This window comes from Acomys minous, assembly GCF_964271855.1.
Source record: "Acomys minous genome assembly, chromosome: 2".
NCBI lineage: Eukaryota > Metazoa > Chordata > Mammalia > Rodentia > Muridae > Acomys > Acomys minous.
The window spans coordinates 15,031,092-15,042,861 of NC_140484.1; the positions used below are offsets into that span (position 1 = coordinate 15,031,092).

The 11,770-nt window shown below is 48.2% G+C and overlaps 1 protein-coding gene and 1 pseudogene across 3 annotated transcripts in view; one reads left to right on the plus strand and one right to left on the minus strand.

Moving 5' to 3' along the window:
* ARMH3 (armadillo like helical domain containing 3) overlaps positions 1-11,396 on the plus strand; it is a 187,722-nt gene extending 176,326 nt beyond the window's left edge. For both annotated transcript variants that reach the window (XM_084773443.1, XM_084773444.1), the window contains exons 25-26: positions 7,923-8,039; positions 9,794-11,396. In XM_084773443.1, coding sequence (XP_084629569.1) covers positions 7,923-8,039; positions 9,794-9,886 — 210 coding nt within the window. In that variant the 3' untranslated portion in view covers positions 9,887-11,396. The remainder of the gene's footprint in view (positions 1-7,922; positions 8,040-9,793) is intronic.
* The window catches only part of LOC311592715 (large ribosomal subunit protein uL22-like), a 222,231-nt pseudogene that overhangs the window by 113,968 nt on the left and 96,493 nt on the right, over positions 1-11,770 (minus strand). The gene's annotated exons all lie outside the window — the stretch shown is intronic.

An 11,770-nucleotide genomic window follows, 5' to 3' on the forward strand; every position in this document is an offset into this window, starting at 1 on the left:
CCTGTATCCAGCTCTAAGGGATCCACAGTCTTCTGGCCTCATAAATACCACCACATACATTCACTGACTTTTTTAATGAGAGGAGAGAGAGTGCTAGAGGGAGTGCAGAGCACACACTGTCTGAAGGACTTAGTCTCCTCTGGGTAGTAGTTAGACCTGGAACTCATGGATCTCCTTGTTTGTTCTTGTCCTTTGAGGTGCAAATCTTTTAGTTCTATGTAAACAAATGCTAAAAATAGCTAAGCAAGTATTTGAACGTGGCTGCTAAGAGCTCACCATGTGTGTCTGCTTAGCTTGCTGGCATAGTTATCTAATGAGTACACTGCACAATTGAGTTGAATTTATGCTGTGAAAATTGTCGCTAACTAGAGCACACCTCACTAGGACATTTCAGAATGGGCTGAGTCTGATTCCTGAGAAATCTAGCATATAGTTTGTGCATATGCAGAACGAAGGGACAGTCTCCTTCCGCTCTTTTCCTCACTCTCTGTATTTGCAAGTCTGCCTTTCAGATTGGGAGCTTCAGCTCTCAGTGAGGTCCAAGCAAATGGCCTTTCCTGAAGGTCCTGTCATGCTAGAATTTACACTTCAAATTAATTGTTACTGTAGCATAAAGTGGAAGAGACCTTGACACTCAATGGTCAGAGGTAAAGACACTTGCCCCTAAGGCTGATGGCCTGAGTCTCATCGCTAATACTCACATGGTAGAAGAGAACAGACTCAAACAAATTACCCTCTGACCTCTACATGTCATGGCAAGTGGGCACACACACACACTCACTCTGAATGTACGTTTTTATTTGTTTTAAAGAGAAGAAACCTTAAGCCCCTTCATTCCTCCTACCTGTGAAGCCAGGCATAAGGATACATGCCTGTAATCTCAGCACTTGGAAGGCAAAGACATCAGGAGTTCAAAGACAGCCTCTGTCATATAGGGAGTTGGAGGTTACTTAAAACCCTCTCTCAAGCACTTGTGCAGCAACATCTCATCCTCATGGCCCATTTGTTGTTTCACACCTGACCTTGCTCAGCTCGGTGTGTATTTGATTCCCTAGTTCTGTTAGTTGGCTTCATGAAGGCTGGACTTGGCTCTGAGGGGGTTAGAAGCGTATCAGCGTGCTGACCAGTGCTGAGTGTTAGAGTGTCGGGGCTAATTCTGATCTTACCATGTGACCCTAATGAGAGATTCCTTACCTTTTTAGTTGAGCCTGTGTTACTAAATTAATTCTGCAAGCATGTTGAGTGTTTACTGTTCTTTGGACTCTGTTAGGCAGTGTAAGAAATCCACACAATAACACTGGCTCTCTTCAGAGAGGGAAGCATCCACTAATGGCAATTTTGAGTAAGGAAATTAATGGTAATAGTCCCATGTTTATTGTCCCAGGAGAAGGCCTGCCAGAAAATCTCCTTAGGAAACCTGTAAAATATAGGTGGCAGGAGCTGAGGAGGGTAGCAGGGGCTTGTTTGTGAAAGGGTGGAAGGGAACTTCAGGCTCTCAAAAGTAATTACAGGTAAAGCTAGGGAAAGCTCTGAGGGTAAGAGTTCTGCTCTTCCAGAGGACCCTGGCTCAATTCCCAGCACCCACATGGCAGCTCACAGCTGTCTGTAACTCCAGTTCCAGGAGATCTGATACCTTTACACAGACATACATGCAGACAAAACACAAGTGCACATAAAAATAAAAAGGAGGCAGGCAGATTTCTGTGAGTTCGAAGCTGGCCTGGTCTACAGAGGGAATTTCAGTACACCCAAGACTACACAAAGAAACTCTGTCTAGAAACAAACAAAAAAGAAAAAAGAAAAAGAAAGAAAGAAAAGGAATCATTAAAAAAAAATGATAGCTGGGCGTAGTGGTGCATGCCTTTAATCCCAGCACTGAGGAGGCAGAGGCAGGCGGATCCCTGTGAGTTCCAGGCCAGCCTGGTCTACAAAACGAGTTCAGGACAGGTAAGGCTACATAGAGAGACCTTGTTTTGAAAAAATATAAATAAATAAATAAATAATAATAATAATAATAATAATAATAATAATAATAATAATAATAATAAAAACAACCACCACCATAGGTTCAAGCAGGTGGAAGAAAGCAATAGTGGAGTAGATACAGTTATGGTGTTTGCCACCTCTCATCACCCTATTCAGTCACCAGAATTAGCACTGTTTGGTAAGAGTATCATTACCCGACTTAATAAGAAAACTGGACCAGGTGTGCTAATGTACACCTTTAATTCCAGCTACAAGGCCAGTTCTGTGAATTTGAGACTAGCTTGGTTCTAGGCCAGGGGTGTCTCAAAAGCAAAGCAAAGGACCCAAGGAAACTAGCATGCACAATGCCACAGCACACTTGTGGGGGTCAGGGGACAGGTTTCGGGGTTACTTCTCTCCTTGGTAGGTTCTGAGGGTAGAGCTTGGGTCATCGGGCTTGGAGGCAAGTCCTTTACCACTGAGCCAGTTCTCTGGCCCTTCAAGTCCTGCTCTTACATGCAGCATTACTTTTCCAAACACTGCTGTTAACTGAAACTTCTTCAGTGCCATGAGCAGGGACACCCAGCAGCAGGGTCTTGCTCATATAAGGATCGTCTTTTCAGTGCTCAGATAGCCTTAATCTAATGTCCTGAATTTGGAACTGTAATGTGAATTCTGGGGGGGAAATTGGCATTTGGTTTCTCTTACCAGAACCAACTCGAAGGTCAGTCATTGGCCAGGTGGTAGTGGTGCACGCCTTTAATCCCAGCACCCGGGAGGCTGAGGCAGGTGGGATCGCTGTGAGTTCGAGGCCAGCCTGATCTACAAAGCAAGCCCAGGACAATCAAGGCTACACAGAGAGACCCAGTCTCAAAAAAAAAAAAGTCAGCCATTGAAGTAACTTCCACCTAACTTGGTGATTCAGTAGTTTCATTTTTTGTTTTAAAGGCTTCAAAGGCTTTGTTTAAAGAGTGAAAACAAGAGGCAGGTGGATCTCTGTGAGTTCGAGGCCAGCCTGGCTTACAAAGTGAGTCCAGGACAGTCAAGCCAAGAATACACAGAGAATCTCACAAAAAACAAACAAACAGACAAAGCCTGTTGATCAACTTTAAAAAAAAAAAAAAAGAAGAAGAGTGAAAACAATAAAACAAAGGAAAACCCTATAACCCATGCAAATCCAGGCTTTTTAAAAAAAGATTTTTACTTATTTGAGTGCTCTATTTATATGTACACATGTATGCCAGAAGAGGCCATTAGATCCCATTATAGGTAGTTATGAGCCACTATAGGGTTGCTGGGAATTGAACTCAGGACCTCTGGAAGAGCAGCCAGTGCTTTTAACCGCTGCACCACCTCTCCAGCCTGCAAAACCAGGCTTTTATGGGTCTATCTGCTCAATGTTTCTTTCTTATAACCTATATCCCCTTACACTACCAAGATGTAATGCCTCAGCACTGGGATCTAGGCACTCTCTGACTGTGCACTGTGGTCCTGGGGCTTACGTTGCATAGGAGAGTCTGGTGTCCTTAGTAGCAGAACCCATCAGCTAAATGAGGATGAGCAGAGCCTTTCTCCTGCCTGTGGTTAGTGTTGTCTGGGGATAGCAAGAACACCTAAACCTTTGCCCCCAAACCTTCCCTTATAAAATTATAAATGGCTATTTATTGGCCATTCACTATGCGCCAGATCCTGGAAAGTCACTGTCTCATGTCATTCCACATCAGCTTGACGAAGTGTACACTTGATGTACACTCCTTTATAGGTATGAAAACTGAGACTAAGAGACCAGAAACTCATAATTGATTTACATAGTTAATCAGTACTTAAAGTGGAATCAAAATTCACACCTGTGACCTTAAAATCAATGTTCTTAATGACTTTGCTGTTTCCTGTGCCATTGTCCCCAGACACCTGAGGAACAAGTGCCCAGTTGCTTTCTCTTGGTTTGTTTTTGTTTCTCAAAACAGGATTTCTCTGGATAACAGAGCCCTGGCTGTTCTGAACTTGCTTTGTAGACCAGGCTCGGCTTTCTTTGTTTTTTGTTTTGTTTTGTTTTGTTTTGTTATTTTAGACAGTGTTCTAAAGCAAAGCAGACATATGATCTTAGAAACTGAAGCCATTTGTCTATCTCATCTTCCTGGAATTTAAGCATTCCTTTGTGATAATCACTTAGACTTCAGCCAGTGGTGGCGCACGCCTTTAATCCCAGCACTCTGGAGGCAGAGGCAGGGGGATCATTGTGAGTTTGAGGCTAGCCTCGTCTACAAAATGAGGCCAGGACAGCCAAGGCTACACAGAGAAACCCTGTCTTGGGGGGGGAAAAAGTACTTCCTGGCCTGTAAAGGCAGTTGCTCTTGAGACCCAGGAAATGTCACAGTAGCTGTGTAGCCATTGAATGGCAGTGTTCCTGTCAGCTGTAGTGACTTTACAGAACCCTATTGCTAGGTCATTTTAGGAGGGAAAAGTCAAGTTACATTTCATAGGCAGAAGGGTTGAGGCTCAAAGATGTCAGCTGTTGGGGCTGGTGACAGGACTGAGGGTAAAAATTGCTTGTTCTGCACTGTGAGGGGCGGGGTTAGGATTGTATATATCCACTTAGGAAGCCAGGTGTGGCTGTGTTCGCACTGTGGCCCCAGTGCCGTGAGGTCAGAGACAGGAGGCTGTGGTACTAACTGCCAACAAAGCCCACTGGCGTGCGTTCTCTCCCGCATTCATCCGTGCGTATACATTCACACACACACACACACACACACACACACACACACACACACACACACACACACGATGGCACGTGTTCTCTGGATTCCTGTAGCAGCAGGGCTACAGTCATTCTTAATAACTCCAGGCACTCCATCAGGGCCCTTCCAGGATCCAGTTTCCTAGGCACATGGGGTCGCAGTGGTTGGTGAAGGGGCCTTAGAAAACGTGTGTCTGTGGGCAGTTTTTTTGCATTGAAGCTACTGTAGGCTAAATTGTAGGCATGGGTCTAGGAAGCCTACAACCCAGAAGCTAATAAAAGACGGTAGGCCTGTGTTTAGAGAACAGGCTATTTATGTGTTGTTGTTGTTGTTTTGAGATAGAGTCTTACTCTGTAGCCCCAGCTGGCCTGGAACTCCTAATCTAGACAATCTAGCCTTAAATTCACAAAGCTCTGTCTGCCTCTGCCTCCCTAGTGGTAGGATTAAAAGCATGTGCCTTTACACTTGGCTGGAATAGTTTGAGAGGGGATCTGAGCTTAGCCTGTTGACACAGGCCTATAATCCCAGCTACTCAGGTATCTGAGTCAGGAAATTGCAAGTCCAAGGCCTGAGCCACAAAGCTAGAGAAAGGATCTCAGCCTATGAAGGGCCACTGGAGCTGCCAAGAAGCTAGGTACAGAGGGTGCATGTATGGTAAAGCTTAACGCCTTTAGGTACAGGGAGGTCTGTGAGATTGCTGTCTGCCCAAATGCTACCTTTGCCATGACCCAGGCCAGCGGTGAGGCTCAAATAAGAAAGCCACTAATGCCTGGATGGTGGTGGTACATACCTTTCTTCCCAGCACTTGGGAGGCAGATGGATCTCTGAGATCAAGGCCAGCCTGGTCTACATTTAAAAACAACAACAACAACAACAAAAACAAAAACAAAAACCAAAGATACTCCTACAGCAAAGGAGGGTTGCCAAGTGCAATCTACCCAGATCTGAGCCAAGAATATCTTCTATTAGAAGTAAAAGAGCAAGCCAGGTGTGGTAGCACATGCCTGTAACCTTAGCAATCAGGGAAGCAGAGGCAAGTGGATCTCTGTGAGTTTGAGACCAGCCTGGTCTACAAAGTGAGCCTAGGAGAAACCTTGCCTCCAAAAAAAAAATAAAATAATAATAATAATAATAATAAATTAAATAAAAAGAGAAGGGGGAGGAAGTAAAACAGCAGTGGTGGTGGCAGGAGCCAGCAGAGCCTACATGAAGTGACAGGCCATCCTCCCTGCTCTAAGCATAGCTTATCTCCCACTCTGGCCTGGCAAAAAGAGAATATCCAGGCGATGCAGAAAGCCTCTGAGGCTGAGGCTCTGGGGCTACAGCCATCTCTCCTGTGCAGCACCTGTTCTTCAGCAACTGCCTTTAGTGTGATTTTGTCATTTGGTATCTGACTCTCCTCAGGGAAGACAAAGCCAAGGTGTTAGGCACTGCTGAAGCTGCCCAGATTTTACTCTGTTTTGCCTGGTTTCTAGGGCCTGATACCATCTTAGAGGAATTTTGCTCCCTTTTTGGCCTTGAGCCAAAACCTTGGCTGCAGCCAATCTAGCTATGGTTGCTGCCCACAGCATGAAAGACCTGGTTTACTGTATGCCTGCCATTGCTGGGTACCAGTCCCCTTGCTTATGGACCCAGAAGCCAAGCAACAATCCTACACTGTGGGACCCAGTCTGGTGTGCTGGATGTGTAGAGGGAAGAAAGGGGATAGGGCTTTGTCCTCATTGCCTCTTCCCTTGAAACCCAAACTCAGAGCTCCTCCCATTAGGACAACCCTCTCACTGTTCCCCAGATCCTCCTCTACCTCTCTCCTGGAAGCAGGACCGTTTGCTCCTAGGTAAATCTGTCCCACTGCTATGTCCTGGACCTGGCTGACTCCCTTTGCCCTCCTGCTTGTCAGAGCCAAGTCCCTCACATTTACCCTCCCAGTCCCATGAGCAAGGTTTTCCTTGATGTCATGGTCTTCCTGCCCATAGGACACCTCCAGGCAGGCTGCAGAGTGAGCAGTCATTTCCTTCCCTGGTCCTTCTTCCCTGGCCTGTCCACTTCTGCTAACTTGATAGTGTCTTTACCTCCCACCTGCCCATACTCTTGCCTTTGTTTGATTCAGGGTCTTAGAAAATTTGCCTGGCAGTCCCTTTATTATTAACCTCAGATATCCAGTATTCCCAAGGACAATTGAATTTTGAATCCTCATCCATAGTCAGGTCAAGTGTGGTTGGGAGACACTCAGAAGCCAGATCTCAGGAGGTGACACAGGAAGATGAAAAGTTGTAGAACAAATACAGTGAGTTCCAGGCCAGCCTAGACTATATAGCAAGACCCTGTCTCAAAAAACAAAAGTCAGAGAAACACTGTTGAAGAGACACACCCCTCTATGCCCCATCAGAATAACAGTTGTGGCTTATTCTTGAGTGTCCACTGTACCTCAATGCTTGGATACCAAAAGTGTGCTCCAAGAGATGGATAAGGATGAGGGGTTGCTGTTGAGAGATGAAAACAAGTGGCAGATGGTGCTAAGGAACATCCCAGGACTGAAGAAATGTGTTTCCAGAAGGAGAAAAGCAGCAAGACATTGACAGAAAGCTTTACTCAGCACCTAGGACAGCCTGGCCAAAGGAGACCTCACACAGAGACTAAGAATACACTGGTGTATCAGGGACACTGGTGACCAGCGTACACAGCCTTGGTGTCCAGCTGGGCTGGTCAGGACAGGCAGGGAATAGAAGAGATTTAAAAGTGGTCCCAGAAGCTGGGTGTGATAGTACATGTCTGTAGTCTCAGCACTTGGGAGGCAGGAGCCAGAGGATAAAGAATTCAAGGTCAGCTTCAGCTACCTGAGACCCCAGCTCAAAAAGGAAGAGGTGAGGAGAATAACCTCAGCTGGGTGTCAGTGGTAGCGCACACCTTTAATCCCAGCACAACCAGAGGCAGGTGGGTCTCTGAGTTTGAGGCCAGCCTGGTCTATAGCATGAGTTCCAGGACAACGAAGGCTCACACACAAACACACACTCTCCTCTCTCTCTCCCTCTCTCTCTGTCTCTCTCCCTCCCTCCCTCTCTCTCCCTCCCTCCCTCTCTCTCTCTCTCTCTCTCTCTCTCTGTCTCTCTCCCTCCCTCCCCCCCCCCTCTCTCTCATAAACCAGAAAGAGTTGCTCCCTGCCATCCTGTCTCCTCGCTTCTTGCCAGGGACTGACACCTGCTTGGCCCTCCCTCCCCTCAGGTACTAGAGGTGGTACGAGCCAACTATGACACACTCACACTGAAGCTGCAAGATGGTCTGGACCAGTATGAGCGCTACTCCGAGCAACACAAGGAGGCTGCCTTCTTCAAAGAGCTGGTGAGTGCCCCATCCCCAACTCTGCCTGTGTCTCTTGGGGGACCCATTTTTAGACACTGGGATCTGCTGTAATGTAGGTATGTTTGCAGTTTGCTAAAGATTAATAGAACTGGAAGGGTTTGGTATTCAGCTTTGCTACCAAAGCATTTTGGAATGAGGTGGTGAGAGGCAGATAGTCCAGACCAGCACTGCCCGCCCATCTGCAGCCACAGGGCCAGCACTGCCCACCCATCTGCAGCCACAGGGCCGGCACTGCCCACCCATCTGCAGCTACAGGGCCAGCACTGCCCGCCCATCTGCAGCCACAGGGCCAGCACTGCCTGCCCATCTGCAGCCGCAGGGCCAGCACTGCCTGCCCATCTGCAGCCATAGGGCCAGCACTGCCTGCCCCATCTTCAGCACCGGCCCCATCTGCAGCTGCAGGGCCAGCCTTCCACGGCTGCAGCATGCATGGCCAATGGCTGCAATGGCGTATTACTCTTCCCTGTCCTCAGAACAATAATGAGAGTAACTGATCCTTCCCCTTTTGCAGCCACTTCCTCCTTACTTCCTATCTGGTCCCTGGCCTCAGAGTCCCCCTGCTGTGCCAAAAGCCCCCTACTGTAGCTCCCCAGTCTTCACTGTGTGTGCCGGATCCCATTTTCAACCATCCAGGCTCTCTCAGGCATGGCTCCAAGCTGGCCTCTCCCCTTGTCCCTTTCCTGTTCAGCCATTCCAGGAAAGCTCTGCCTCCCTGTAGCTATGCTGACTTCTTGGTTGACACAAACCCTGCTAGTGAATGGAACAGGACACAGAGGTTCTAAACCCACTAAGCTTTTACATAATGTAGCAAGTCTGTGGCAGAGGTGCTAGATTTCAGATCATCACAGTCCAGCTCCAACCCTGACATGAAACGCCTCAGGACTTTTTCTGTGGGGAGTTATTGTGAACAAGAAGACCATCATGTAACTAGAAAGTAGGCAGAGTGTTTTTAATGAGATGAATGGTGATTTTTACATCACAGTGGGGGTTTACTGGGAGCCAGAAACAATAGAAAATGTCTTTAGGTTATGGAGAGGGATTGTAAAAGAGAATTAGAATCAGTCTCTCTCTATCTCACTATGAAGCCTAGGCTGGCCTGGACCTGCAGTGGTCCTCCTGCCTCAGGGACTATAGGCATGAGCCTCTGCAGTGGGCTCCTTAGCACTGCTCTGCTCTCCTCACTCCTGGCTGTACCTCTGGCACAGGGAGCAAAGGTCTAGTCCACTTAGGAGCTAACGAACTGGATTTGCCTCGTGTCAGCCCTGCTGCTCCTTCCTTTGCTTCCTGCCTGATGACTCCACTTACTTTCTTAGAACAAAGCAGAAATTAAAGAAAAGCTTCCTGAACTTGGGGACATACGGCCAGGTAGTGGTGGCGCACACCTTTAATCTCAGCACTTGGGAGGCAGAGACAGGCAGATCGCTGTGAGTTCAAGGCCAGCCTGGTCTACAAAGTGAGTCCAGGACAGAGAAACCCTGTCAAAACAAACAAACAAACAAACAAAAACAAAAAACAAAAAAACAGCAACAGCAAACCATACTTCATGGACAAGCTTCCTTGCAGAGCTGCTGAATTTATAAAGCCTTCTAGAGCTCAAAGTTTGGATCTCCTGCCCTTCTTTCACAGGTCTTTCTCCTGCCAACAGTGAACACATCAGGAACTGCCCTCTGCTGTTTGTAACGGACTGTTTTGTCTCTGCCTCTTCCCTCTCACTTTCCACAACCCTTTCCCAGGTTCGGTCCATTAGTACCAACGTCCGGAGGAATCTGGCCTTCCACACCCTCAGCCAGGAAGCCCTCCTGAAGGAGTTCTCCACCATCTCCTGAGGCTGCACTTGCCTGAGAGCCATTGACTGCCTTACCCATGAGGCTCCTGGGCTGGAGGGCGAGCACAAGGAGTGGGGACTGCCTTCAAGGTTGGAGAGAAGCAGACACCGGGGCTCTTGGTGAAGGCCATGCTTCAGTGAGCTTGGACAGCAGGGGCAAGCCCAGGATGCTCTTGTTTGGGGAGAAACGGGTGGGCAACGGAAGAGGCAACAGCAGGTGTGGGGCTTCCAGGCTGCAGTCCCTGGATTCTGCCTCATGACTCCAGTTGAGATTCCAAGTTCTGGCTTCTGATTGTTCACATGCTGGTCAGGCAGGCCTCAGCTGGTGCCAGCATTCTGAAGGCCAATGGCTGTTCTTGGCTGATGCCACATCCTATTTCCTTCTGGACCTGGAGCTGAGCAAGACCCCTTGCCCCCACTGCAGTCTGCCCAGTCCTTAGCACCTAGCAGGTCAGGGATTGGCACCCTTTTCTGTTTTCTAAGTTCAAAGTTGACACCTGAGAAACTGGAGACTGGATGTGCCTGGTGCTCTGCTATCCGACCTTTTTCTGGATGTTAGTGTTGGCACTAGGCGCACCTGTTCGCTTTCCCTTGCCTTCCAACCGTTGACTCACCAGCACAATAGGCCCACAACTTTAGCCTTTCATTCTTAGTCTGTTTAAACTGTCTTAAAAGAGTGTGTGTGAAATAAACATTGACAGGTTTTTCTGGAGCCCTCAAGGTGCCTACTTTGCTGGTTCCCTTTCCAGCAGCTTCCCCCTCCCCTCCCACCCCCTCCAATGGGAGCCTAGAAGAGCTCCCCTCCACGTGTTCCACCCCCTCAGCCTGCTGTTGTTTACAGTCAGCCTGCCTAAGAATTTCCTCTGGGGAGGAATCTGTTCCTGCTGTGGTCTGGTGCTTGGCGGGTGAGAGCGTGCTGGGGCAGGGTGCTCTTCATGGAGACCCGATAGGTGAGCACCGTGCCTAAGGCCTCCATCTTGTCTAGACATCTCTACCTGGCCTTGGGCACACCCAACCTTTCGTGAAGTTGGCCTGTGGATTCTGTTTTTGGATACTCTCCATAGGACCACTGTAAGGCTTTCCCTTCCCACAGCTGCCCCTGAAATAGCTGCTGCTCTAAGATACCCCCAGTCTAAAGCTTTGTAAAGCCCCAGGATGGCAGGGGCAAGCAGCACAGTGAGGGGCTGAGGGAGGCTGAGAGTAGTTGTGGGGCTTCCTAACCTCCTGTCCACTCAGCATCTCTCTCCACGGGACTCTCGCCCTCCCTGGAAGCCAGAGTTCTGACTGAGCAGAAGTGAGCTATAGTTCTAGAGAACTGGCGAACAGACTGACGCGCTTAGAGGTAGAATCTTAGCCACCGTGTGCTGGGGCGGCTCTGATCACTGGTCACCTTTGAATAACTTGGCCTGAGGGTTTTTTGTGTGTGTGTTTTCTGTGGTGATAAACCCCCGAAACAGCTGGATCTTGAGCTGGTGGCAAATCAAAGCTATTAAAAATTGATTTATGTGGGACAGTCTTGTTAGTGTCTTTTTCCCCCCTTTACATGTTGGTCCTGTGTGATAAGGAGCCTTTCCTTGAGACTTCCCTTCTCAGTCTCCTGGCCCTGATAGAGGACAGCTGGGCTCAGAAAACTATGGCCTCCCTTGCCTCTGGGTGAAAGAAGAGAGTAGTCCCTTGGGTGCCTTCTGGGCTACAGAGAAACAGTCTAGGATGAGGAGCCCTAAGCAAAGTGTTCCTTCCTCCCCTGACTGAAAGCTCGCCTCCTGTCCATTTCCTTCCTGTCCACCTAAGACCTTTAGTCTACATCCTCCCCTAGGCATCAACATGGTCTAGAATGCCCACCACAGTTCACTGACTCCATGTTTGCAAAGTAAATCTGGCTGAA